Genomic DNA, 27,996 nt, shown 5'->3' with positions numbered 1-27,996 from the left:
AGACCTCCAGCCCTTCACTAAGCTCAGAAACTCTCAGGGGCTGCATCTTGAACTAATGAACGGATTCTCTGCGCTGAGGCGTGTGTCCTCAAGTGCAGGCCACACGCTTCAGCTGGAATTAGAAACCGAATCTCATGGAACCTGGGCTACCAGAGCCTTTCCTGAAAGCACGTTTTGGAGGGTAGAGAAAGTGAATTACAGGTGTGAGTGCAGCCAGGTGGGGCGGGCAGCTGGAGGGATGGTTCTTCTTTCCGCCCACAGCTGGCTCTGGGACACGGCGTCATTCTGAACCTCATGCGGAGGTTTCTCTCTGGCCTGGGGTGGGAGGATTCTCCTACTCTTTCCGGTGAGTCTCCATGTTTAGGAGCCAGCCCCCAGCCCTGCGGGGTCTTCTTAGCCCTGGCATCCCAGAGAGAGAAAGAAAACATCCTGATAAGGACAATAATCTCTCTTGCTGGGGCAGCTGGTTGACAGGGGACTTTCAACGCACTCTCGCGTCAGCTCTGCTACACCGTAAGACTAGCGACTGGAGGCAAGCTGTCACCTGAGCCTTAGTTTCCTCATCTGTAAAAAGGGGACAGCAGTACCACAAGGCTGCTAAGAGGCTCATCCTGATGTTTAAAACTGGTTTGTAAACTGTAAAGTGCTATTCCCATGGCAGTTGTGACTATATTTTAGACATGACATCTTCAGAGCAGGACTACTTTTGTTTTGTTTCCTGCTGTTTCTCAAGTCCAGCAGAGTCTGTGGCACACAGAAGTTTTATAATGCTTGCTGACTGACTGCAGGACCCTTATTTAACAGAAAAGGAGAGCGAGTCACGGGGGAGTCAAGACCAGAATCAAGTCACCCTGATGCCCGTCTAGACCCAGAGCCCCACAGAAAGGGGGAGCGAGGGAGACAGAGGAGAGACAGGCAAAGACGAGACTAATGGCTGCATCTGCATCACCCTCCAGGGAGTGTGGATATTAACTGCTCTGCAAGCTGGCTGCTCATCTGTAATTAATTCTCACTAAATCGACTCAGTCCCAACAGGCGGGATGGCCACCAGCAACATGCCTCATTTCAAAAACTGGAGCATAATCGGAATCGCCACAGCCATCCATTCTTCAAACTTGCACGCTGGCTGGGGCGCTGAGCGCCGGCGGCACCACCCCGCACTCCCTGAGAGGCTTCCGCTGTCGCAGCAGTTCTGGCCCATCACTGCACCTGGGGGCCTAGCATCCACCTCAAAGGCGGGAGGAGGAAGACGGTACCCGGCCCTCATCCCCCGCTTCAGGCAACAAATATTCTGAGTGCCTGCTCTGTACCAAGCCCTGAGGAGAGACTGGGAGCAGGAGAGACTTAGTTCTGCCCTCAAAGAGTTTACAATCTGGGGGGAAAAAGAGATGAGTAAAAAGATGATTTTGACATAGGAGTGTAAGTGTCACGGTGGGGAAAAGCACAGGGACTGTGGCAGACCACAGCAGGAAGACCTGGCTTAGCTCTGGGAGGGAGGCAACGCCTACACTGAGACAAGAGAGGGAGTTTTCTAGGCAGTGGGGACAGCATATGCAAAGGCCCTGAGGTGGAGGAGGAACTGAGTTCAGCATGGTTTGGGTGCAGTGTATATGTGTGTGTGTGTGCACACGTGCGTGTATATATCCTGACAAGAAGCAGATGGAATTGGAACATGATGACGCTGGAGGGTCAGGCAGGGGACCCATTCCACAGGGCCCTGCAGGCTGTTTAAGGGACTTGGGTTTCATCCTGCGGTGATAGGGAACCACTGAAGGTGCTAAGCAGGGGAGCAATGTGACCAAATGTCTGTCTTAGAAAGTTCATTTTCTTAGAACAAACTGGAGATGGCTGGAATGGGAGTGAGACCAGTGAGAAGTCCGCTCCAGTCATCCGAGAGAGGAGGGGAGAGCCAGGACTCGACGATGGTCATGGCGACAGAGACCAGATGGACTAGAGACAATAAGGAGGAAGAACTGACATGCCCCAATGCCTGCAGGGTCCAACTCAAAGGCCCCTGGGCACTTGAGGCCTTCACCGTCTCACCACATCACTTCCCCAGCTCTTTGTGGAATCCCTGCTCCAACCTTATAGGGCCCTAGAGAACACAGACGACTCTTTATTTATGTAGACAGTTGCCTGTGTGTGACCTGGGGCAAGTCACTTCATCTCCACGGACCTCAATTTCTCCATCTGCAAAACGGGGATACAAATACCTTCTTCACAGGTTTTGTGCAGACTGCCTTCTATGGTGTTTTAGGATTATTTGTTTCTGTGTCTTCTTTCTCCCCTAGACTGAGTTTTACTCGTCTCTGTATCCCCAGCACCCAGCCCAGGGAAGGTGCTCAACAAATAACAACAGCAGACATCTACTGAACACTCACGCCATGCAAGCCATCGTGTGCTCAACACGTTAGATTAATTTTCTCCTTTAATCCTCAAAACAACCCTAACCCTTTGGCATTATTATTATTTCCTTTTTACCAATAAGGGAATTAGGCCCAAAGGGATTAAGTAACTTGCCCAAGGCCACTAAGATGGCAAGATTTGATGCAAGTAGGCCTGACACCAAAGTCCTAGCTCTCTCCACTGCTCTGTACAATTCTTCATTTCACACATGGCCCAGGCAGGGAGTGACTTGCTCAGGTCAAGGAGGGAGATTAGAAGTCAGATCTCCGGAAGCCTGGCCTGGCTCTCTGTCTAAGCTCAGAGACCCTGGGGCAGCTTGGTGGACACCCAGGCTCTGTGGGAACCGCCTCGCTGCCTCTGGAGCCCAGACGAGTCTCCCAGAACTCACCGGGCTCTCAGGACCCCGCCCCGGGCTCGCCTGCAGCAGAAGCGAGGACCTCACATTCAGGGACCTGCTCCCCTGGCCCCCTTTCCCCTCCTCCAAACCCACTCCTGAGTTTTCTGGGTGACAGAGCATCTCTACTCTCTGCGCTGGGCAGTCGGTGGGGGGCCAGAATGTCTTCCTCCTTGCAACTGGTCAAACCACCGATGTCGCTGCTGAAAGTCAAGTGGACTTGCTGGGATCCCATGTGGCCAAACACACACCAACTTCAGCCATGATCCACCTGTATCCCAAACACACCCTGGCAGGCCATGAGCTGTCCAGGGGACTTCACTTGGCTCGGTCCGTAACTGGAGGGTACCTGGGAACCTTGAAATTAATTCTCTGTGGGGCAGGCAAAGACTCCTTAAACGAGACAAAAAGTACTAACCATATAGGAAAACAATAATAAATTGGACTTCATGTTAAAAGGTGAATATGGATAAAGGGAATTTGGTTGTTCTATGTACTACTCCTAATCTTGTTACTTTTCTGTAAAATTGCAATTATTTTTAAATAAAAGGTTAAAAATCATTTAAAAAGTGAATAAAATAAAAAAGAATAAAATGCTTTGGAATAAATTTAACAAAAGATGCATACAACCTGTACTCTGAACAACAAAACATTGTTGAAGGAAATTAAAGAAAACCTAAGTGAATGGAAAGATGTCCCATGTTCACGACATAATACTGGTAAGAGGTCAACAGTCTCCAAGCTGATATACAGATTCGTCTCAACTTCTATCGAAATCCCAGTTGTCTTTTTTATAGAAATTGACAAGCTGACCCTAAAATTCATATGGAAATGCAAGGGACCCAGAATAGCCAAAGCAACCTTGAAAAAGAATCAAGTTGGAGGACTCACACTTCCTGATGTCAAAGCTTATATAAGCTACAGGAATCGAGACTACGTGGTACTGGCATAAAGACAGACATACCGATCAATGGATAAGAATTGAAAATCCAGAAATAAACCCTTGCATTTATGGTCAAATGATTTTCAACAAGGGTGCCAGGAAACTTCAATGGGAAAAACAGTCTTATCAACAAATGCTACTGGGACGTTTGGATATCCACATGCACAAGAATGAATCTGGACTCCTTTACACCACACACAAAAATTAACTCAAAATGGGTCAAAGACTTAAATGTAAGAGCTAAAACTATAATACTATTAAAAGAAAATATAGGAGTAAATCTTTGTGATTTGGGGCTAGGCAAAGCTTTCTTAGATATGACACCAAAAGCACAAGGAACAAAAGAAAAAACAGATAAATTGGACTTCATCAAAATTAAAAACTTTTGTGCTTCAAAGGACACTATCAAGAGAGTGAAAAGACAACCTACAGAATGGGAGAAAATATTTGCAAATCAGATCTGATATGAGACTAGTATACAGAACTACAGTAAAAAAACAACCCATTAAAAAAACGGCAAAGGATTTGAAAAGACATTTTTCCAAAGAAAATATATAAATGACCAAGAAGCACATGAAAAGATACTCAACATCATTAGTCATTATGGAAATACAAATCAAAACCACAATGAGATAGCACTTCACATCCACTAGGATGGCTATAATAAAAAAGACAGATAATAATAAATGCTGCAAGGAAGTAGAGAAATTAGAACCCTCTTATTATGATGGTGGGAATGTAAAATGGTGCAGCCACTTTGGAAAACAGTCTGGCAGTTCCTCAAAAGGTTAAAGAGTTACCATATGATCCAGCAATTGCACTCCTAGGTAAATATCCAACAGAACTGAAAACATATATTCACATAAGAATTTGCACATGAATGTCATAGCAGCATTTTTGTAATAGTCAAAAAGTGCAAAGAACCCAAATGTCCATCAACTAATGAATGGATAAACAAAATGTGGTATAGCTACACAATGGAATATTATTCAGCCATGAAAAGGAATGAAGCACTGACATACAACAACCATGCTACATACAACATGGATCAACCTTGAAAACATTACACTAGGCGAAAGAAGCCAATGACAAAAGACCACAAATTGTATGATTCTGTTTATACGAAATGTCCATAATAGGCAAATCTATAGAGATGGAACTAGACTGGTGGATGCCTAGGGCTGAGGGGAGGGGGATGGGAAGTGATATGGGGTATGGGGTTTCTTTTTGGAGTGATGAGAGGTGCTAACATTGATTGTGGTGATGACTGTACAACTCTGTGAATATACTAAAAGTCATTGAATTTTACACTTTAAATACCTGAATTTTAAGGTATGAGATTTATATCTCAATTAAGCTCTTAAAAAATATTGAATAGGGAAGCCACAGACTGGGAGAATATTCACAATACACATACCTGAAAATGGACTTGTGTCTAGAGTATTTAAAGAACTCTTACAAACCAATAATGAAAAGACAGACAACCCAACTAAAAAATAAGCAAAAGATACTTTTCAAATGAGGATTTCCAAATGGCCAATAAACAGATGGAAAGATACTCAATTTCATTAATCATCAGGGAAATGCAAATTAAAACCAGAACAAGAAACCACTACACAATCACCAGAATGGTCATGATTAAAGACTGACAATACCAATATGTTGGCCAGCACGAGGAGTGAGTGTCACTCCCACACACTGGGTGTGGGTGTGCATATTGCTTCAACTGCTCTGTCAACCAGTCTGGCAGTTTCTAATGAAGCTAAATCTATGCTCACCCTGTGACCCAACAATTCCGCTCCCTGGTGAATACTGAGGAGAAATGAGTGCATGTGTCCCTAAAAGACACACATAAGGAGATTCACAGGGGCTTTATAATAGCCCAAACTGAAACACAGATATACCAACTGTGGCATATGCATACAAAGGAATACTAATACACATGAAAACCTGGATGACTCGCACACATTACATTGAGCTAAAGAAGGGAGACACAAAAGAATACATAATTCATGATTCCATTCATACGAGGTTGAAGAACAGGCTAAACCAATCGAATGTGATGGAAAGCAAAATAGTGGTAACTTCTGGTGGGGGATGACACTGACTTGGGAAGGGCGTAGAGGCATCTTCTGGGATGATGGAAATATTCTCTCTGGGGGGTGATTGCAAGTGTACACACACACGTCAAAATTTGAGCCCTACCCTTAAGATCTGTGCACTTAACTGTAAGTTACAAAACATTTTTAAAAAAGGAAAACAGTTCTCCAAGGCTCCTGGGGGAGGGAGGACAAGCAAAGGCTCCCCACTGTTTTACTCTCCTCCAAACCCTTCGTGGCCCTCCTGCCTTCACAGCCAGGTTCAACTCCTTGGCCTGGAGTTCATGGCCCTTCCAGAGCTGGTCCAGGCCGCCTCTGCAGCTGACGGCTCATTTCATTATACCAGTGGTTCTCCAAGTCAAGTGTGCATCAGAATTCCTTGCTGGACCCATTCAAACCCAGAATGCTGGGCCCCGCCCACAGAGTTTCCATTCAGCAGGTCAGCTGTGGAGTTGGACAACTGTCACTTCTTTCCAGTTCCCAGGTGGTGATGCTGCTGCTGTCCTGGGGCCACACTCTGAGAACTGCTGCTTTATATGAATCCCCTTTTCCAGCTTCTGTGTCCTTGTTCTGTGCCTCTGGCATCCGATTCATATCTTGCTCATCTTGCAAAGCTGGTTCAAATGCCACCTCCATCATGAGGCCCTCCTGGATTACTTCAGCAGTCAGTCTAAGGGACTCTTAAGTGTTCTACAGCCTCCAGAAATCTGGAGTTACAGCCTGAAGGGAGTCACCCAAATCTCAGAATGTATCTGAAGTCTCATATTTTAGCTTAAAAATTAATGCATATTTTACATTATTCTCCAAAATATATGCATGTCTGATTTAATTTATCTAAAATTATGTATCTAAAGCAAAATGGAGGCTCTTAGAAAATGTGCTGTGTTTACCCTGTGGCCTCAAGAATTCCCTGGGCACCTACTGCATACCTGGGCAGGGTTACATGTATCCCAGCCTGAAAAGTAATGGCTTTATGAAACATTGCACTGTCGGGCTATTTACTTACTCTGCATACTTATCTTCCCTCCACCCAAGCAGAGAGCAGACTATGTCTCCTTCACTTTTGTTCTCACCCTCAGATTTACCCAACTTGGTTCACAACTGTGCTGAAGAAACGTTTGCTACTTTCACCTAAGGTTCTCAGGTTTAGGGGCAAACTGGAATCACCTGGCGAGCTTTACAACAACAGACTGCACCCCAGACAGCTAAATACAAATCTCCGGGGCTGGGACCTGAGCATCCACATTTTTGAAAGCTCCCAGGTACGGGTGCAACAGCCACAGCTGGGGTGGGGACCAGTGTCCCAGAGGATGCTGGCTTCTAGGGGCCAGGGAATCACAGAGAGCTGGAGCTGAAGGGACCTTACCGGATCATCTCTGTGGGTGTCACGCACGTTACTGTCCATCAGTATTGCCCAGGGGTTCATTAAAACACACGCTGGGTCCCACCCCCAGAGCGTCTGAATTAGCAGTTGTGGGGTGGGGTCCAAGCATCCGCCCACAAGTTCTCACCAGTTCCCAGGCGACACAAGCTGCTGGTTTGGGGACCACACTTTGAGAACTACTGCTCTAAATGACCACTTCTGGGCCGGCTCCGTGGCTTAGCGGTTGAGTGCGTGCACTCTGATGCTGGCGGCCCGGGTTCGGCTCCCGGGCGCGCCCCGAGGCACCACTTCTCCGTCCAACGCGAGCGAGTCCCACGTACAGCAACTAGAGGGATGTGAACCTATGACATGCAACTGTCTGCTGGGGCTTTGGGGGGAAAAAAATGAATAAATAAAATCTAAAAAAAAAAAAAAAAAAAAAGAACATTTAAAAAAAAAAATAAATAAATAAATAAATAAATAAATGACCACTTCTCACACTGTGCTCCATGGAGACCCAGGGTTAACAGGGGTGGAGGCAGGGCACGGACTTCGGCTCCCACCCACCTTTGAACCGAAGCCCTTCCCCTTTCCTCTACTCTTCATACTGAGGTTCTGAGTAAAATTCCATTTGAAGACAAGCTTCCGGGGCTAAAAATGTCTGAGGCCCACCAGCCATCTCAGGGTGAGGGATTTAGGAGGAAGAGACTTTCCAGGGTCACATAGCAATTCTTCCTAGACTGTAGGAAAATACAGAGGGAAGCCTCATGCTTGGGGTAGGCACCTTCTCTACTGAGCTCTCCCCAACAACTACTGCCGTCGTACCTCCCAACACAGGGAGCTCGCCCCCGACAGTTCAGGTGGAAAGCAAGCACGTTTCCTCACGCTGAACTACAATCGGCCTCTCTCTGATCGCCCCGAAGATCAAAGCCCTGGAAGAGCCCAGCCAAGACTTAAAATCAGAAACAGTGTCCTCCCAACCGAATTAAAATTATTTCTTAATGTCATCTACAGGGAGGGGCTCTAAGGACAGCTATGAGACAGCCATGCCCCTGCCCTTGAGGGATGCAGAATCCTCCCGGCTCCACACCAACTTCCCCAGCATGAGGCCATTGCGGGGCTTGGTCTGGGTTAAGCTGTTGGTCCCTCAGCATCACCCCCTCCCACCCAACTCACCGGACCAACCTTCCCCCACACTCCTTCACTGTACCTGCCCTGCTCGCATCCTCAGGGCCCAGACTCCCATGCCTCCCATTTGAAACACCTGGGGCACAGCATTCACATTCTCCCTTAAGACCAACTCTTCAGCCACTTCCTGTACACTCCACACCCCCAGGCCCTCCCTTCTGTGCACTTGTTCCTGCTGTTCCTACCCACTGGAAGGCTTGTTCCTACTTTCTGTCCATCAATGCCCATCTCAATACCCTCTCTTCCAGGAAGCCTTCCCTGACTTCAGTCCTCCAACTCACAGTGATTCCCCCCTCCTCGGGCTCCTTACCATCTAACTGGACTGTTCTCCATCTTTTTGTCTCCTCCCCTTCTCAGGGCTCTGGAGTCAGACAGCTCTGGACCTACTTCACTGGCTGTGTGATCTTGGGTAAGTCACTCACCTTCTCTGAGACTCAATTTTGGACCCATCCAACTATCTGAGAAATATTTATTGAGCACAAACTACATGCAATTAAATGAGATAACATATGTAAGTTGCCAAGCATACAATAGGTACTAAACAAATGCTCACTACCACTCCCACCCCCTCTTCTACAGCATCTGGTACACTGGACACTCACTATAATGACAAGCAAGAGCTAGCTGGGTGAGGAAAGAAGGCTGGGGGCCAAACTGACAGCACACCAATTCAGATAAATCAAGTCATAAATCCCTAATCACAGAGTCCCTCTAGATCCTGCATTCATCCCCTTCACACCAGCGCCAAGGCCACAGCTAAATTAAACTCCTACACAGTGATAAGGGCAGGCTTCTGACCCAGTCTCCTCTCTCTCTGAGCAGCTGGAGAAGTCTGGCTCTGTCCTGGGGCTCTCCTGCCACCCTTTCCAGTGGTTACTACCCCTGAGCAAAGCAGGGGTGCTCTCCATGGGAGCCTGCACACAGGGGGGCCAGTGAAGCCTCTCATTTGCCTTTCTGCACTGGAGTTGCAGTGTCCCTCCTAAGTCCCTTTGCCCCCTCACAAAAACCTGCCAGTCCCCAGGCTCACACCCTCCAGGGCACCTCCTTCCTCCCCAGGGCACCTGAGAGCCCTCTCCTCACCCACAGGCTCCCTCAGGGAATCCGGGCCACTCCTGGAGCTTCAGTTAACATCTCTACACTTGATCACCTCCAGTGCACACCCCGTGCCCAGCTGCCCACTAGGATGTCCCTCCCCGAGCCCCTCACACTCAACAAGACCCGCCCTGAACTCATCGTCTCCCCCCACGCCTAGCCTGATCCCTTCTAGCACCTGCCGTCTCAGCAAGTCAGCAAGCCAGAAATCCGGGGTCAGCCTGGACCCCTCTCTGCCTCTCCCACACCCCACAGTCAGTCTGTCACCAAGCACACAGTCCTCAGACCCGCCTGCAGCACTCCGGTCCATTGTCACCTCTTGCTGGAATCACCCAACAGCCTCCCCATGGACCATCAGGGGATCAAACCCAAACCCCAAACGTGGCTCTCCGGCTCTCCCTGCCCTGCCCCCACAAAGCCAGCCTCAGCTCTCGCTGCTTTCTCACTCGCAAGGCTCCAGAAGGCTGGATTTCTTTCAGTTCCCAGCATGCCATTCTCTAAGTGGCCTCTGGGCCCTTACACATGCTGGTCCCTTTGCCAGGTGCAACCCTTCTCCCTGCTCCCTACCTGCTAACTCCTCCCCGTCTCTCAAGTCTCAGCTTAGACGTTTCCTCTGGTAATCCTTCTCAGACCCCCAGAAGCCCAGGGCAGGTGCCACCACTGTATTAATACTGTCCCTTTTCACGCCCGTCTCCCTCCTAGACCGTCAGTTCCCGGAGGGCAGGGACCTCCCCTCGTTGTTCCTCTGTAAGTCCCCGGTACCCGGCACACGGGGGTGCTCAGGAAATATTTCTGACTGAAAGTGGTTGGACTGCAGGAAGGACTGGCTCCGCTATTACTCCCTCCTCAGACACTCACTGATGGTGTGCTGGCATCACGAGCCACTGCGAACAGACAGGCAAGCTCTGCCCTCAAGGGGCTCCGAGTTCAGTGAGGGAGACGGACAGGAAACAAGTCCCTAAAAACGGCCTCCAAATGTAAGAAGGAAAGTGGACAGGACTGAAGGGAGAGAGAGAGAATTCAAAAACCACAGCTGGAGACTTCAGCACTCCACTCTCAGTAAGGGACAGAAGGACGAGACAGAACCAGCAACGGTGCAGAGGACTCCACAGCGCCATCAACCAGCTGCGTCTAAGTGACTTCCACAGCACACCCACCCACCTGGAGCAGGAGACACATTCTCTTCAAGCACACGTGGAACCTTCTCCAGGACATACTATCCATCAGGCCACAAAACAAGTCTCAATAAATTTAAAAGGATTAAAACCATACAAAATACATTCTCCAACCACAATGGAATTTAATTAGAAATCAGCAGCTGAAGAAAATTTGGGAAATTCACAAATATTTGGAAATTAACATAATTTAAAATAACCCACGGGTCAAAGAAGAAATCACAAGGGGAATTAGAAAGTATCTGGAACTGAATGAAAACAAAAACACAACGTACAAGTAAACAGACACATGAGTTAGAAAATCTGAGATGGTGAGAGCTTCTGTGAAGAAAACAGAATGAATCCTGAAAGAGAGCGGAGAAAGGCAGTAGGCCACAGGCCTTCACCTCCCTGCACCCACACCTAGCCATGGCCTCTTCGTGGGGTAGGGCACGTCCTCGTCCCTTGCCTTCAGTGAGGTCTGGCCATGCCCCTGGCTCTGGCCAATGGGATGTGGGCAGAAGTGAGGATGTGCCAGCTGTGAGCTTGAATCTTAGAAGCCCTCTGGTGTTTCTACGTGCTCTCCTGCCATCACCATGGGAAGAGCCGTCCCTTGGGAGCTGCTGCCCCTTCAGCCTGCGCCCCACACACGAACACACAAGAAGCACAGCCACTGAGCTGACTGCCAATTGACCCAGCTTCCCTCGCACCTAGGAGTTCCCAATGAGGTGGAAGTGGAAGCTGCTGAGAAAAGCTTTCAGAAAATCTTTTTCAAGGGGATTAAGTCAGCTGGGAGCACGACCTCTTGGTTTTTCCTTCTTCCTGCTTGCGACATGAGTGTGACAGCTAGAGCTGCAGCAGTCATCCTGTGTTCAGGAGGAACCTTCAAAATGGATGTAGCAGAAAGACAGACAGAATCTTGGTCCCTGAGACGTTGTGGAGATGCCAAACTTGACCTGGATCTCTTACCTCTGGACTTATTTCACACGAGAGACTCACCTCTAAATTATTTAAGCCATCATAACCGCGTTTTTATTACTAGTAGTCGAACATAAATCTTAACCGACAGAATTATTAGGAAAGGCTTCTGTAGTAGATTGTATTTTCCCAAAATGGCCTTAACAGTATCTCTTATCTCACATGGTCTTTATGCAATATGAGCTTGACACTCCTCCCACTGTATGGTGGAGACTGTCCTCTCCCCTTGAACTTGGGTGGACCTTTGTGACTGTCTCAACAAACAGAGTATGGTGGAGGCGGTACTACATGACTTCCAGGCTAGATCATAAAAATGCCACGCACTTCCTCCTGGCTCTCTCTCGGGACACACACTCTTAGAGCCCAGCCACCACGCAGTGAGGAAGCCCAAACCTGCCCATGCAGAGACCACATGGGGAGGCCACAAACAAGTGTTGTGGCCAATAGCCCAGCTGAGGTCCCAGACAACGCCAGCACCAACCAACCAGCCGTGTGAGTGGAGACACCTCTGGGCGATTCCAGGCCCTGGCCATCAAGTTGCCCCCAGTCTTTAAGTCTTCTCCAGATACGGAGGAGCAGAGGCATGCTCTCCCCACCATGCCCTGTCCGAATTCCTGGCCCAGAGAATCTGCAAGCATAATAACCCGGTTGTTTTATGCCACTAAGTTTTGGGGCACCACTTCTTAGAGAAGGTGACACTTGAGCAGAGAACAGGATGAGAAGGCAGAACGGGCTATGAGAAGATCAGGGGTAGGACATCAGGAGAGGGAAGAGCAAGTGCAAAAACCATGCAGTGTGAAGGCGTCTGCAGCATGTGAGGACCAGCAAGAAGGCCAGTGTGGATGGAGGGAGTGAGGAAGAAAGTGGTAGGAGGCCATGCTGGAGAGGCACACGGCATCAGATCATGAGGGCCTCTTCGGTGAGGGAGCTTCTCCTGGAGTGGAAGAGAGCGATAACTTCCAGAGTTACCTCTTCCAGTCGGCAGACTGGCTTCTGAACAGGCCTTCAATGCCTTAGCCCAAAGGAAGGACCCAGAATTTTCAGCTTCTGCTAGGAGAGGGATTTTTTTTCTAATGAGAAAACAGAGGACTGAAGGTGTCCAGGGGCCATATCTGTTTAAGATCTCTAACAACTCACTACATACAAGGAAAAGCATAAACCCCTTAGCCTGGCATTTGGGGAACTTCTCAATTTGGTCCTAACCTTGTTTTCTAACCCATCACTTGAGCCCAGATTCCACCTCCAACCTGCCTTTCCAAACTCATCCATGTTCTCACCATGTGTGATGGTGCACCATTCTCCAGACACGTCATGTACCTTCAGGCCTGTGAGAGCTTCCATGCTGACCACCTGCCTTGTGTGTCCTCCTGATCACCATCCTGGCCTGTCCTCCTGATCACCATCCTGGCCTGACGGACTCCTCCAAAGTCCATCTCAGTGACACCTCTTCTGCCAACCTTCCTAAATACCCCAAAAGGGAACAAGTCCCTCCCTCCCCCATGCTCCTGCAAATTTTGCACAAAACTACACTTGCGCAAATTATGCTTACCACAGAGTAGCATAATTGTCTGTTCACATATCTATTTCTCCTCCCCACCTCCACCTTCTCCCCCCACAAAAAAGAGAGCCCTGTTCAATGGCCCTTTTCATCTTGGGGCTCCAAGGCCTATCTCAGTGCCTATGGCACTATAAACATCCTGTGACATTCCATCCAGAAGGAATGAGTAAGTCGGATGGGTGGATGGGGAGTTTGATGAATGACTAGATAGAAGGATGGATGGATGGATGGATGAATTGATGAATGAGTGGGGAGTCTGATGAATGACTGGATGGGTGGACATCTGAATAGTGGATGGATCGGGGGTGTGTGTGTGAATGGGTGCATGGTTGTGCCATACGGTGCATGGATAGATGAGTGGGTGAGAGTTTGATTACACAGATAGATCGGTAGGTGGATGAATGCGTTTATGGCTGGGTTCCTGGAAGGATGGAAGGGAGTCTTTACACCAAAAGTCAGCAAACTTTCTCTAAAGGGACAGATAATAAATATTTTAGGTTTTGTGGACCACATACAGTCTCAGTCATATATTCTTCTTTGCCTTTTTTCACAAATGTTTAAAACATATATAATCCATTCTTAGTTAATCAGCTATACAAAAACAGGATCTTGACCATTTGGACTCAATTTTGGATGACCAGAGCTTTTAGTAACCCCTGAGTTAGCTCTATCTACCATTTGACAAGCACTGAGGTGACTCCCAAACACAGGAGGCCCGAGGCCACCCCCTCCCCCTCAACAACAGCGTAATAGAGCCAGGGGCCTTCCCAGCTGGGAGGCTGAGAGTGCACGGTTGGCCCTCCCCCTCAATGGGCAGCCTCGGGATTTCTACAGCATCAAATCTAAGAAGAAATTCTGAGAGAGAACCTGCCAACCTTAGTAATCAGAGATGGGTCCAGGTGGACAGTGGAGAATGCCCCCAAGTCTACAGGTCTCCCTCAGGCTACCGTCCCTGGCTAGAACTTGGAGTCACAATGGGGCATTTCTGCCACTTCTATCCCCATAAACACTGACGTCATGAATGCAGCTCCAGACCATAATTTCCCGCAACTAGCTTCTGAGTTGTGATTTTTATGGGCTCTTTTTTTTTCTCCTCAGGATATTGTTATGGATTACCAGCGGCTTCAGCATCTTTCCAACCGGCAGGAAGCAGTACAAACACAGATGGAAGTCTCCCGGTCAAAACCCTCTTAACAAAGTCATAAAACAAAAAAGCCCAGCCCCTCTGTCACACTGCCAGCTCAGAAGCAAGTGAGAGAGAAGAAAAAAATGGGAGAGTGATTCTTCCTGCCCTTGCTAGAGAGAACTTTTAGGGGGTAGGGTGGTACATTTCCTCCTGAAGGACAAAAACGAGGGTCGGGAGTGCAGACCAGAGCAGTGCTCTGTCCTTCTGCTGTGGACCTGGGTGCCCCACTCACATGACAACGTGACACCAGGGTGATGTCACCGACAGGGATCTCAGCTGGATTCCGCAAAAGGCCTGGCTTGGTGCCAGTTGCTCTGCTGTGTCCAGAGAGGTGCCTGACCCGAGGAGCTCCAAAGGCAGTGGGGGTGCATGATTAACACATGACCACACGACCACAGTGCCCCGGGAGTCAGGAGACCCAGGTGTTCATCCCGCCTCAGCCACTGTGTGACACCGGCCAAGTCCCTCCCTCTGGGCATCCATATCACCACCACCAAAATATCCAGGGTGGACATTCCCAGCTCTGACGTTCTCGGGAAGACATGGTGAACCATATGAAGCAGTGTAGGATGAGTGTTAAACTATGAGGTTGAGAGAGCTGCAAATGCTTTAGAGAGCTCAGAGGTATAGGGAGCTGTCAGAGGGGCCTGAGGTACCTGAGCCTACCATGTCCTCTCACTTCCCATGTCTGTGCTGTATCCTCTTCCCTCACCCCTCCTGTGACTTAGCCTGAAGCCCACCTAGATTCCCTGAGGTTGTCAGTCACTCTCCCTGTGCTCCAGATTGTTCATTCACTAATCTTTCTCCTTCGCTGGCCAGAGAGCTCCTGGGGAAGGGCCCTGTCTGATCCGACTTTCCACTCCCAGCTCTTGTCACATAGCAAGTGTTCAAAAAATGTTTGTTGAACTCAATCGAACTGACTGCAAAGGGAGATTTTCCAGGCAGCCTTGTGGCCTGTGAAGGGTGGCAGTGCCTGATACACAGGCAGTCCCCAAGTCTCCCTTCCTCTGGAAGTCCAGAGGATTCCCTCACCGCCTCAGGCGTTACTGCCCCAATGCTGGGGTGACTGAGAAAGCCTCCTGACACCCAACTGCTGTGTCACTGTGCAAACACACCACCTACTCTATAGGGACCTAAATATATAATGTGCACACACACACGTGCACACACATGCACCCACATGCACACTCACACACACACCTAAACTTGCACACATAGCAATGACCCAGAACTACATCTGTCCTCCTTCTGCCTTCCTCAACAAAAGGGCTGAGGAAACCTCAAACATCCTTCCAGAAACCTCAGCACGTCCTCCATTCACCCCCCACCAGACAGGGAGGCATACCCACGGGAATCTCGTGCTACTCGCCCCTGAAGCACATGAACCAGAAGACAGGCTTCCCTGAAAAGTCTCGGTGAACACTTGCCTGCTGCTCTGTCCATGGAAATCACCTCTGTCTCCTCATTGCTTTTCTGCCTCTTATATCTCAGCCTTGTAAAAGGGCAATTAGCGTTGGACAATTAAAATGATTAACTCACCACATGTAAGTGCTGGAGCATCTCCACGTATCTGTGGAGGGAAAGAGAGCTGAGTTTGCATTTAATTCCCATCCTGTGTAAGCCGGGGAGGGGTGACGTTCTGTTAACAAGCTCAAGGCCACAGGCAGCTGCCCGGGGACTCACGCTTTCTCTGAAGACAGCAGTTCCTGTGCGATGACATAGGCTCTGGACTGTCCTTCCACCTGCAGGAGGAAACAGAGCGATCAGGAGGGGCAGCACCAATGGAGGCAGCAGAAGGGAGACCCCAGCTCCACCAGTGCCAGGTTTACAGAGGGACCTCCACGCTGCCAGAGAAAAATTCCACCAACTTCTCCGCCCACTCCCCGGCCCTCACTACCTGCACGATCCACCTCGCGGCACCGGGGCGTCCGCGTCTGCACACATGGATATTAACAGCATCTGACTCAGAAGGTTGTTGAGCTGATGCCCAGCACGGTGCCTGACACACAGTGAGTGCTCAGTCAGCAGCCACTGTCGTGGTGGCCTCCACCCAGAGCCCGAGCAATCCTGAACAACCTGCGGTTCTCTGTGCATACGGAGCTCTCTCTTACCGCCTGCCTTTGCACATGCCGTCCCCTCGGTGTCCTTTCCCCCTTCTCCTTTTTCCCCTGGCTGACTCCCAGTTATCCTTTAAGACTTAGCCATAGTATCCATCACCTCCTCCAAGGAGTCTTTCCTGATCCCCTCCCTGGACTGGCTGGGTTAGTATCCTTTCTGGGCATCCCTTTTAGGACACCAGTTATGTCTCCCCTGGAGGGCAGGAACCATACATTTCACCTCTGCATGACCAGTGCCTGGCATATGGTAGGTTCCCTTTTGTTGACTGAAAGAAAGAGTGAATGAGCAAGTGAATGAATGAACGTTCCTTCCACTTTGGAAGCGCTAACTTCCCTGGCTGACCTCAGGAGGTGAGCCATTTAACCCTTCTGAGCCCCCACTTCAGCACCTATAAGATTCGGGAATAACAGAGATTATGTCTATAAACAGGAAGGATGGGCGGGGGCTGAGGCAGATGCCTTGGCCTTCGGCCACAAGCAGGCCCCTCCTTTGTGGCCCCAAACCTGCCGGATGTCAGACACAGCTGGTGGCTAGGATCCAGAAGAGCAAGGACACTATGGGGCAGCCTGACAGACCAGAGGTGGATGCTGGGAATGTGCAGGCCTGGCTGGGGGCAGAGTGGCCCCAGCAGAGCAGAGGGCACTCGGTGGGGCACCTGGCTTCTGGTTCCAGCTCTACTGCTGCCGCCCAGTGCAGGCCTGCACACGTCACTTTTTGAGGCCAGGCCTCAGCTTCCCCGTGTGGACAAAGTGAGCTCCAAATTCCCTTCTGCACTGAAGCTGTGTATTACTAAACTTGAGGAGCCACTGGGCAAGGGAATGATCTACCCTAGTGACTAGAAACTCACTATCTGCCAGGAGAGCAGCCGCACGGTGTTGTGGTTAAGAGCACGGACTCTGGAACTTGGCAGTTTGGACTCAAATCCTGCCTCTGCCTTTCACTAGTTGAAGAAGCCATTTAACCTCTCCAGGCCTCAATTTCCTTATCTGTAAAACGGGCACAATAGCATAATGGCATCTAATATGCATGCATGTTGTGAGAATTAAATGAGTGTGTGTACAGATATACAGATACAGGTATAGATATACAGACAGACAGATAGATCTCTCTCACACTTGGAACAGGGCCTGGCACACAGGAAGCACTACAGAAGTAATGGCTGTCATTATCCTTGTTATTTTTGTTATTGAAGTGGTGCCAGGAACAGAACCAAGTGCCCAGGGATGGAATGAAAACAAAAAATAACTGACAGGGTCAGGCAGAGGAAAGGCCTCAGCTGCAGGATGAACGCTGAGCCACTCTTCTGACAGGAGCAGCTGAGGCAGCGGAAAGCAAACCGACTCTGGAATCAATCACATCCAAGCTCAAACCCTGGCTCCTCTGTTGTTTCACTGCATGATGGTTGGCAACCCCTTACCTCTGAGCCTCAGTTTTTTCATCTGCAATATGGTGGAGAACAACCCCCGGTCTCCCACACCGGTCTTTTGGACGATGCATTCCTGACTTAGGGCCTTTGCACCTGCTGTTCCCCAGATCTTCTCATTCTTTCTTTCTGACTTTTCCAGTCTCCGCTCCAAAGCCACATCCTAAGCGTGGCCATCCGTGACCACCCGACCTTAACAACACCCAGAGTCATTCTCTAGCCCAGGTTTCTCAACCTGGGCTAGAGGTCTCACCACTGACATTTGGGGCCAGACAGCTTTTGTGGCAGGGGCTGTCCTACATGTTGCAGGACTGTTAACAGCAACCATGGCTTCTATCCACTGGATGACAGGAGCAGTCCCCACCTCCAGCTGTGACATCCAAAAACATCTCAAGACATTGCCAAATGTCCTCTAGGGGCAAAAATCTCACCCCCCGGATGAGAACCACTGCTCTGACCCTTCATCTTCTGAACTTTTCTTTATAGTGGTTGCACTACCTAATATGATCCTTGCACACAAGAGATATTCAATAAACATTTGAACTAATGAAATGAGATACAGTGCCTGACACACAGTAGGTGCTCAATAAATGAGTTCCCTTCCCTAGCTTGTCCCTAATAGTTTGTTGGCTAAGAAGCACAGTGTTTTTGGAGATTTCAGTCTCCCCAAGGCCACCCTAACAGGGCAGAACTTGGGCCCATGGTCAGTCTCCCTCCTGTGTCTCACTGCCACCTCTGGTGGGCTGTCACAGCATCCCTGAGGCAGGAGGGAAAATTTTGAGGCCTGCAGAGGCCTCCAGTCCCACCTGGTGTCCCGCCCTCCCATGGGCACTGAATCGTGACTCACCATCGGCCTTCTGCATTGCAGGGACAGCCCAGGGTGTGTGGACAGGGGCAGCCCACTCTTCCCAAGCAGGGGCGCCCACAGAGTCCCACACGTGAACAGGCCTCATGAACAAAACCCTCACAATGGAGAACTTATTCTGCCAGGACAGGCTTCAACTGCTAAGAAAACCCTGTCCTCAAGCTTCCACGAAGAGAACTACTCTGTAGAGAAAGACCAGGAATCAGGAGATCTGAAGCTCAGGTTCTTCCCTTATAAAATGAGGACAAGAGTCAAGATGATCTCCAGTCTCCCAGGGCCTGTGATGCCAATCCTACTTGTCATCCAGCACAATGCTGAGAGCCCATGCTCTGGGGCAGAGCTTGGCTTCAAATCCTGGGCTCCACCCCTGCCTATACCCGTGCCCTTGGGAAATGATTTTTCTTCTCCGAGCCCCATCTGTAAAACATGGATAGGGATAATAATAATAGTACCTACTTTATATAACAGCTAGCATTTATTGAACACTTCATATGTGCTAAGTATGGCTCTAAGCTTTTTACACATATTACCTCACTGAATCCTCCCAACAACCTATGAGGTAGGTACCACTATCATCATCTCCAATTTATAGATGAGGAAAACTGAGGCACAAATAAGTCCTACACTTTGCCCAAAGTCACTGCTAGTAAGTGGCAGAGCCAAGATTCAAATCCAGGCAGTCTGGCTCCAACCTCCAAGCACTCAGCAGCTTGCCTGGTGCATAGTCGGTACTCAGTAAACAGCACCTCTGCTCACTATACATGGCGGGTTCTTTAAACTGGGAAACGCCTATTCTTTATGTACAATGCAAAGCTGGTAGCGGATGTCTAGCGCTCCAGGAGGGGCCTGCGCTAGTCCTCTGGCCTCAGCTCTCTCTGATTACCGACCCTTAGAGCAGTGCCTACCGTGCTACACAGGAAAGAGAACTATCTGGAAGTCAGGATGCCCAGATCCACATCCCAGCCAGGCCACATGTGCTATGTGACTGTGGGCAAGCCCCCCTCAGATGCCTCCGTTTCCTCAGCTGGAAGATGGGGTCAATATTCCCACCCTGCAAGGATGAGCTGATGAGATGACAGAGGGGAGTGGTCACGCCCCACCCAAATTTTTGGAGTTGTCGTCATTACCATTGTTTACAATCTCCAAACTGTCAGGGACAGACTTCTGGTGGGGTCGGGGCACGGGCCACTCTGCACGTCCCTCCCAGCCCCTTCTGCCAGATGGGCAGACTCCGGGTGGGACACACAGGGCCGTCCTGCTTCAGTGACTCTGCCGATGATGGATGTGTCTTCACCAGCCCGACAAGGAGGCCTGGCAGGCCACGTGCCAGAGGCTCTCCTCAGAAGCTGCTTCTGGGCCTTGCCCAATGGGGCCATTTAATATAGATGTTTGTTTAACCAGGAAATGAACTCTGAGGTTGACGGCAGTGTCCAGGGACAGACTTCTGGGAACAGGGTTCCTCCCAGGAGCATGGGGGCTGGGGGTGCCGGGGCTACACTATCACATTTCTCAGGCTGACGCTGTGGGTGTGACATCAGGCGGGCCGCTGGCTCCTCTGCCTAAGGCTGAAGCAGCTTATCGCCTCCATTCCCTAGGGCCACCCAGTCCCACACTTCCTCCCCAGGTCCCAGGCAAACTAGCCAGTTCACGCTGGCTGTTCTGGGACCAGGGCAGGTCGCAGAGGTGTCCTGCTGTAGAGACCTCGCAGTTAAAGAGTCACAGAAAGAGCTGGGAGTCCTGGTCCTCTGCCTCCGAGCCTCAGTTTCCCCAGCTATAAAACGGGAGTACTTAGCCTCCTTCTAAAAGAGCAGTTTTCCAGGTGTGGTCCGAGAACCTCTGGCTGTGCCTCCCTTTTCCAACTACAGATCTGTGTGAGCCTGGATTTTCACTGAAGTCGACCAAAACAACAGTTCCCCAACAGACGGAATGCAGGTGCAGCTAGGAAAAGCCAGCTGTCTTCTGTGGAGCCAGACATTAACAATATTTGCAAAAATGTCAAACCAATGTCACTCTTCTCACTAAATTTTTTTGAAAACAGCTATTTTTCATAAAAAATGCTCGTTATGTTAACATATAATTTAACATGTTATTTTTAAAAGAATTAAAAGATAAATGGTTTAAAATTTTCTCAGCGTTACTTTCTCACGTGGTAAATACTGAAAGATATAACTCATAGAAAGAAAAACTCTTTGGGGTCCTCAATCATTTTTAAGAAGGTAGAGGGGTCTGAGACCAAAAGGTTTGAGAACCACTGTTTTAGAGGCTGACACAAAAGATCACACAGAATTGTGGATGGAAAAGCTCTTCATTCTCAGTGAAGAGCCATAGAGGAGTGAGGCATCATTGTCACTGTATATGATGACAATGACGATGACGATGACGATGATGATGATGAGAAGCAGGCTAACGAACCTCCCAGGCTTTATGGCCTGGCCCTCAGGATGGCCCTGAGTATGCTCAGGACCACAAACCTTTCTCCACAATGTCCTATCCTGCAGAAGAGAAAGAAATCACCCCTAAAGCTCCCGTTCTGTCACCTCTCTCCCTGCTTGTGGGCCTCCTGGGTCTACACTTGCTCTGCCTTTAAACAGCCACCTCTTTCTTTTCACCCTCTTCTCTGCCGGCTCCTAGCCAAGCCCCATGTCCTGACGTCTTGGTGCTTGGCTCAGTTCCCCCTCCCCAGTTCACACCTGTTCCCCCCACCTGTGGTCACCTGGGCACTCCACTCTCCATGGTGTAACCCTCGCTTCCTTGAGACTCCTTCTCAGATGACTTTCTCCTACATCCACATCTGCTGCACCCACCCACACTCAGAACTGCCCTGCCTCTGAAGTGGTGGGCTTTCTGGTCCCCATCTTAGACCTAAGGTCCTCAGTGTTCCTCCCCCCTCAGCTGAACTTGTCTCTTAGCTCATCGAGAGTTCCAGTCTGTCACCTACTCCTATCCATTCTAGGTCATGGTGGCCACCTCCTGCCGTCACTGGCAGCCCTGAGGGGCTCCTGTGGCTCCCCATCACTTACAGAAAGAACTTGTCATCCAGCATGATGTTGAGAGCCTGTGCTCTGGGGTCAGAAGACCAGGGTTCAAATCCTGGGCTCCACCCCTTCCTATACCTGTGCCCTTGGACAAGTTATTTCTCTTCTCTGGGCCCCATCTGTAAAACAGGGATAATAACAGTACCTACTTAGTAATATAACAGCTAGCATCTATCGAACACTTCTTACATTTTAAGTATGGCTCTAAGTTTTTTTACAAGTATTACCTCACTGAACCCTCCCAACAACCTATGAGGTAGGTACTATTATAATTATCTCCATTTTACAGATGAGGAAACTGAGGCAAAAATTAGTCCCACTCTTTGCCTGTAACTCAGCCTTTCCAGGCACCCTTTCCAGGCACCTCTCCTGCCTTCCTCCATGCTCCGTGGAACTCAGTTTTACTCCTTAAGTTCACCTTGTTTTTTCTCTACTTCCAGGCCTTTTTGGCTCAGGCAAGTAGGTCCCTGTGTCCAGAACTTCCCTACAATCTCAGTAAGTGTCTCTAAGTCACATGCTAAACCTGGAGTGGAGCAAAGTACCAAGGCAGGCACCCTGATGCTCCATATCTGTCAGCCTCCTCAGCCACACAGCCCATCGGGGAAAAAAATAAATCACATCCAGAAAGAGGGAAGGGGCTGCCTTCCACAGCTGTTTCAAGCCCGGGGGGAAATATTCCAATTGAGTCTTCTCTGTTCTCAGGGCCCCAGGGAGGGGGCTTGACAGAGTGCTCTGAAGTCACATCAGGAGAAAGGAGGTGCCCAGGAAGCCAGGCTCGCAGGCAGCACCAGATTCTGGAGGGCGCCGTCTCCGATGTTCCTCTGGGCACCACTGTTATGGACATCCTTGTTCCCCTCAGAACTCAGCACAGCCTTCAACGGCTGCTAAAAAATTCAGAGACAGGAGCTCAGGGGGAGACGGCTCATTTTTATCCCAGCTGTCACCTGTGTCCCCACAGGTAGTGGAGAAATGATGAGGACAGCAAAGGAGAGGCAAGGCTGCTAGGACAAGGTGGGGAAGAAGGTGGGACCCAACAGAGGCCCCCCTGGCTCCCCGTGGACTGGGCGGCTCCCAGTTCACACTGACACCTTGCCTTATTCTGGTTTCTGAAGATAGGCTGCTGTGAGTCTGGGTTTGACCCAGATAGTTTAAGACGTTTACTTCTGGAAGAATCTTTGGTTCTGGATGCAGTTTGTAACACATGCGTAGAAGCAGCATGTTATCTTGGACTGCCCCGAATGAAGCATCAGGAAACCTGATTTCTGCTGCTGACTTTGTCTCCAACCTGTGAATAACCCAGAGCGAGCGATGGCCTCTCTATGAGCTTAAGTTTCCCTTCCTGTAAGACAAGCCATCTTTTGCATAACTGAGACTTTATACCCATTGAATAGCAACTCCCCATTTTCCTCTCCCTCCAGCCTCTGGCAAACACCATTCTACTCTCTGTTTCCATGAGTCTCACTGTTTTATTCTAGATTCCTCATATAAGTGGAATCAGGCAGTATTTGTCCTTCTAAGACTGGCTTACTTCACTTAGCACAATGTCCTCCAGGTTCATCCATTTTGTTGCATGTGACAGGATTTCCTTCCTTTTCAAGGCTGAATAATATTCCATTGTATGGATAGACCACATTTCGTTTATCCATTCACCCCTCGATGGACATTAAGAGGGTGGATCTCATGTTAATTGCTCTTACCGCAATAAAAAACAAACTGATCTCTAAATGCCCAGGTCAGTTCTTTCCTCTTCTAGAATCCTAAGAGAGTAGTCATGATTGTGATTGGCAAGCCCTCACTGTTCGATAGCAGGAAAAGGCCAGTACATGGCTCATACAAGACACGGTCTTCCTGTCTTCACCATCTCACATTAGTTCGAGAAAGGACCAGCCATGACCTCAAGAAGCCAGTCAATGGCTGGATTCCAAGCCTTCATGTTGTCCATTTTTGCCTCCTGTATATCTTCCTCCTTTCTACTTAACTACATCTACTCTCCTTCAAGGAGCACTCAGGCCTCACCTCCTCCTGGAAGCCTCCATGACTGCCCTGCCTCTTAAGACTTGGGACCCTTACACTGCTCGGGGTTTAGCTCACACAGATGAGCACACTGGGGTTGTCCTACAACTGTTTCATCACTCAGGCAGTTTCTGTCTGTTTTTAAATTGTGAGATATAACATTCAGAAAATTGCCTAAAGGATAAATGTAAAGTTTAGAGACTATCATGTGGGTAGGTTTTCCAACTTGACTGTAAGTTCCCCATGGTCGTAGACCCAATTAGCTTTTTTTCTGGCATCCCCCAGAGCTGAGGGCACTGTGGTTGCTCAAGACAGACTGGACGGCTGAGATATACAGATCAGAGTTCAAACTTCAGTGAGCATATGAATAGCTGGGGATCTTGTTAACACGAGGATTCTGATTCAGTGAGTTTGGGGTGGGGCCTGGGGTGCTGCTGGTCCACATGTCGAGCTCCGAGCAGCAGAGCTGTAGACTCAGTACAGAGAGTGACGGCCAAGAAGTTGAGAAGGAGAACGCAAAGGTGAGTGTGACCTTGTGGCCTAAATCCCCAACTGCGGCCAGGGGCACATCTGAGACTTAGCAGAGAGGGAAATCAGCCATGGAACAAGCTCTCTCCGGGCCAGGGCATCCTAACTGTCCCCACATCCAGCCTGTTGGCTCCTGACAGCCCCAAGCCCTCCAGGACCCTGAACAAGGGGTGTGAGACATGTAGGTGCCCAGGACGCCTCCTGGACCTCCAAGCCCCTATTCTCTCCCATCCCCTCTGGGTTCTGAGGGTCTGTACCCCTCCTTCTCCCCACTTGTGCTGCCCTGGACCAGGGCTTGTGTGACCATGCTGAACTGCCGCACCCTCTGCACGGTCACTGGGGAGCCGGGGACAAGCTCCCAGCTCTGCCCCTCGCTGTGCAAAGAAAATTATACAGGACCAAACAAAGGTTTTCATTTTATTAAACTGTCATGCACCTAAGTTTGTTTTTCTTACTTAAATGCAGAAACTGGTCTACTGTATTCATTTACGTATCAGTGTATTCAGAGATGTTTACTGAATACTATCTGACGTGTCAGGCAGTTGAGGACACAACTGTGAGGAGGAGAAGTGTGGTCCATGCCCTCCCGGAGCTATTCCGACAAGGAAAGGCATCCAGTACGCAAGCGAGCAGAAAAAGAAAGAACAAAACCACAGCTGGAGCTGAGCGTGAGGCAGGAAATCAACAGGAATGCTGCAACCCAGGCCTGCAGGGCGAGCAGGGAGGCCTCTTGGAGGAGGTGACATTTAACTGAGACCTGTAGCCAGCTGTGCAAACAGCAGGAAGAGTGAGTGCTTCAGATGGAGGAAACTGCAAGTGCAAAGGCCCCAGAGGGGTTTAAAGAGCAGACAGAACTCATTTTTGGAGCCTTCATGATGCCTGGCCAAAGGCCTAGGCGTCTGTGGAACTTCATCTGATCCATGATTGAGACACGGAGATAGAAGATGAAATGCCCGGGATGCCAAATCTTTCATATCTGGTGCCAACAACCAGAATGGCAGACAGAGGAGAAGCAGTCCAGGGACGGGAAAATGACAAGTTTAGCTCAGGACGGGTCGAGTTTGAGGTGTCTGTGAGGCTCCCAAGAAGGGCCCACAAGGGCAGCTGGAAGCTGGAGCGAGTGTGGGGTTGCAGAGAGGGGTCGGGCAGAAGGTCAGCTCTGGGAATGCCATCTGAGAAGGGCTGGCTGCCGGCCTGGAGCGGGCTGCCCGAGCAGAGGACACAAACGAGAGGCAGGGCTGGAGGAGCTCGGGCCTTGGGAATAAACGCCTCACGTGGAGGCGTAGGCAGAGTGGGGTGGTCGGAGAAGTAGGGAGAGAACCAGGAGAGGACGGAGCCAGCAAACCCCAGGGCAGAGGGAGCTCCCAAGGCGGGAAGACCACCAGAGCTGAGGTGGACAGCGTGGAGAGGGCCCAGCTCTCGGAGGCCAGGGAGGGTTGTGCAGAGTGAGTGACAGCAGCGAGGGAGGCGGAAGAGTGGGGAAGACTCGCATATGTTTGTGGGCTGAGGGAAGTCCCACAGAACCTCTCCTGCCCATCTCCTCCTTTGCTCCCGCCAAACTGACCTTCTAGTCTTCCAGCTCTCAAAGCTCATTCCTACCTTAATGCCTTTGCACTGCTATTCTCTGCCTGGAATGCTCTATCCCTAGACCTTCCCATCTCTTGCTCCCTCACAGTATTCAGCAACCTGCTCAAGGGTTTCCTCCTCATCAGAAAGGCCTTCCCTGAGAAATTAGAACCCTTGTGCATAGTTGGTGGGAACATAAAATGGCTCAGCCACTCTGGAAAACGGTATGGTGGTTCCTCAAAAAATTAAAAGTAGAACTACCAAAAGATCTAGCAATTCCACTTCTGGATATATACCCCAAAGAATTGAAAGCAGCATCTGTACACCCATGCTCGTAGCAGCATTATTCACAGTAAGAGGTGGAAACAACCCAATGGATGAGTGGATAAACAAAATGTGGTCTATCCATACAATGGAATATTATTCAGCCTTAAAAAGGAAGGAAATTCCAACACATGCTACAACATGGGTGAACCTTGAGAACATGTCAATCAATAAAGGACGGATACTGTATGATTCCACTCATCTGAGGTCCCTAGAGAAGTCAAAATCATAGAGACAGAAAGTAGAACGGTGGGTGCCAGGAGCTGGGGGAGGGGGAATGGGGAGTTGTGTTTGATGAGGACAGAGTTTCAGTTTGGGAAGGTGAAAAAGTTCTGGAGATGGATGGCGGGGACGGCTGCAACAACGTGAATGTACTTAATGCCACTAAACTGTACACTTAAAAACGATTAAGATGGTGGATTTTACGTTACATGTATTTTAACACAATTTTTAAAAATTGAAAAGAAAAAAGCGCTTCTCCAGCCTCGCTGTCTGTCTCGCCCTCTCCCCCCTGGGCTCCGTCCCCCACACCGTGGTTTGTCTGTTTGTTCGCTGCTTACGGCACTTTCACCCCCTACGCCACCTTTGAGTTTCCTGGCTGACGGTTCCTCTCCTTCTCTGGATCGGAAACTCCACCACGGCGGGGGCGCCCGGTCTGACCTGCTGGATCTTCAGCCCCTAGAGGGGTGTCTGGCATAGAGCAGGTGCCGAGTACTTAGTAAGTAAATGAATAAACTTCTGTTGCCGGAGAAGGAACGAGGAGGAACTGAGTGAGGGAGAGAGGAGATGCAGACAGGAGGGAGTGCATGGTCCACAGCAGGCGAGGCTGTTTTCTGGGAAGGAGACGGGGCGGCAGCCCGAGGAAGCTGATGCTGGTTGAGAGCGGCCTCCCCGGGACTAGGAGTAAGCACACGTGGAGGGGCAATGTGCAGGACTGTACACGTGGGTCCAGAAGCCTCCGGCACAGACAGCACGTGGTGACACTTCACCCAGGCTGGGGACTAGCCCAGTAGAAAGAACCAGGGTTCAAGTGGACCCTATAACCTAGGCAGACGGTCAGGGCGAGGCCACAGGCATAAGGCCCGGGGGCACGAGGTCAGCAAGGAGGCCCAGGCCAGGCCAACTGACCTCGGGTGCAGCCAGGGAGGAGATGACCCGCGTGGCGGGGGCCAGGGCGGGCATGATGGCAGGACGGGTCTGTTCCAGAGGACAGGGCGAACTTCTGCCTGGGCTCAGGGGTGGACCCGTCCAGGACACGCGGTGACAGCGGGACTCAGGTGAGGGAGGAGGTAGCTGGGAGGGGCTGCCACCTCCTGGGCTGGTCTTGGGGGAGCTGGTATCTAGCTTGAGAAGTCCCCGTTCCTCTGAAAATCGGGCTCATTGTCTGGGAGGGGTGACCTGCCAGCCAGCCGTGAATGTCCTCTTTCACAGCCAGGTCTGTTTCAAGTCCTTCTCGCTCCTCCTTTTTTGCCCCCTCTTTCCTTCAACCCACACCCTTTGTGCGTCTGCGAGTGGGAGAGAGGGAGAGGTCAGACACGTGGGTGGCCCAGCTGGGCTCAGCCTCCATTTCCGCTCCAAAAATCTCTCCCCTCCTGACTTGATCACCCCAAAACATCTGGGAAGGGTGGAGCTCACTACCGTTTATGTATTTTTACATAAACCATATCAACTGTAAGAAGGGGCGTGCCCCACCACAGCCCCAAACATGCCTCCTGAGGCCCGGGAGGCAGTTGTACCCATCACGCACGCCTTCTCTAGGTCTG

At 49.9% G+C, this 27,996-nt stretch overlaps 1 protein-coding gene across 1 annotated transcript in view; it reads right to left on the bottom strand.

The window, feature by feature from the left end:
• Positions 1 to 27,996, bottom strand: part of FGD5 (FYVE, RhoGEF and PH domain containing 5) — a 117,714-nt gene that overhangs the window by 35,453 nt on the left and 54,265 nt on the right. The window contains 2 exon segments of the mRNA XM_004442430.3: positions 15,901 to 15,931; positions 16,045 to 16,103. Of these exon segments, the coding sequence (XP_004442487.3) occupies positions 15,901 to 15,931; positions 16,045 to 16,103 (90 nt within the window).

The sequence above is a fragment of the Ceratotherium simum genome, chromosome 5 (genome assembly GCF_057802395.1).
Source record: "Ceratotherium simum simum isolate JZ-2026a chromosome 5, ASM5780239v1, whole genome shotgun sequence".
In the NCBI taxonomy this organism is placed as follows: domain Eukaryota; kingdom Metazoa; phylum Chordata; class Mammalia; order Perissodactyla; family Rhinocerotidae; genus Ceratotherium; species Ceratotherium simum.
Note: the sequence above shows the minus strand (reverse complement) of the source record. Positions and strands in the feature narration are given on the sequence as shown.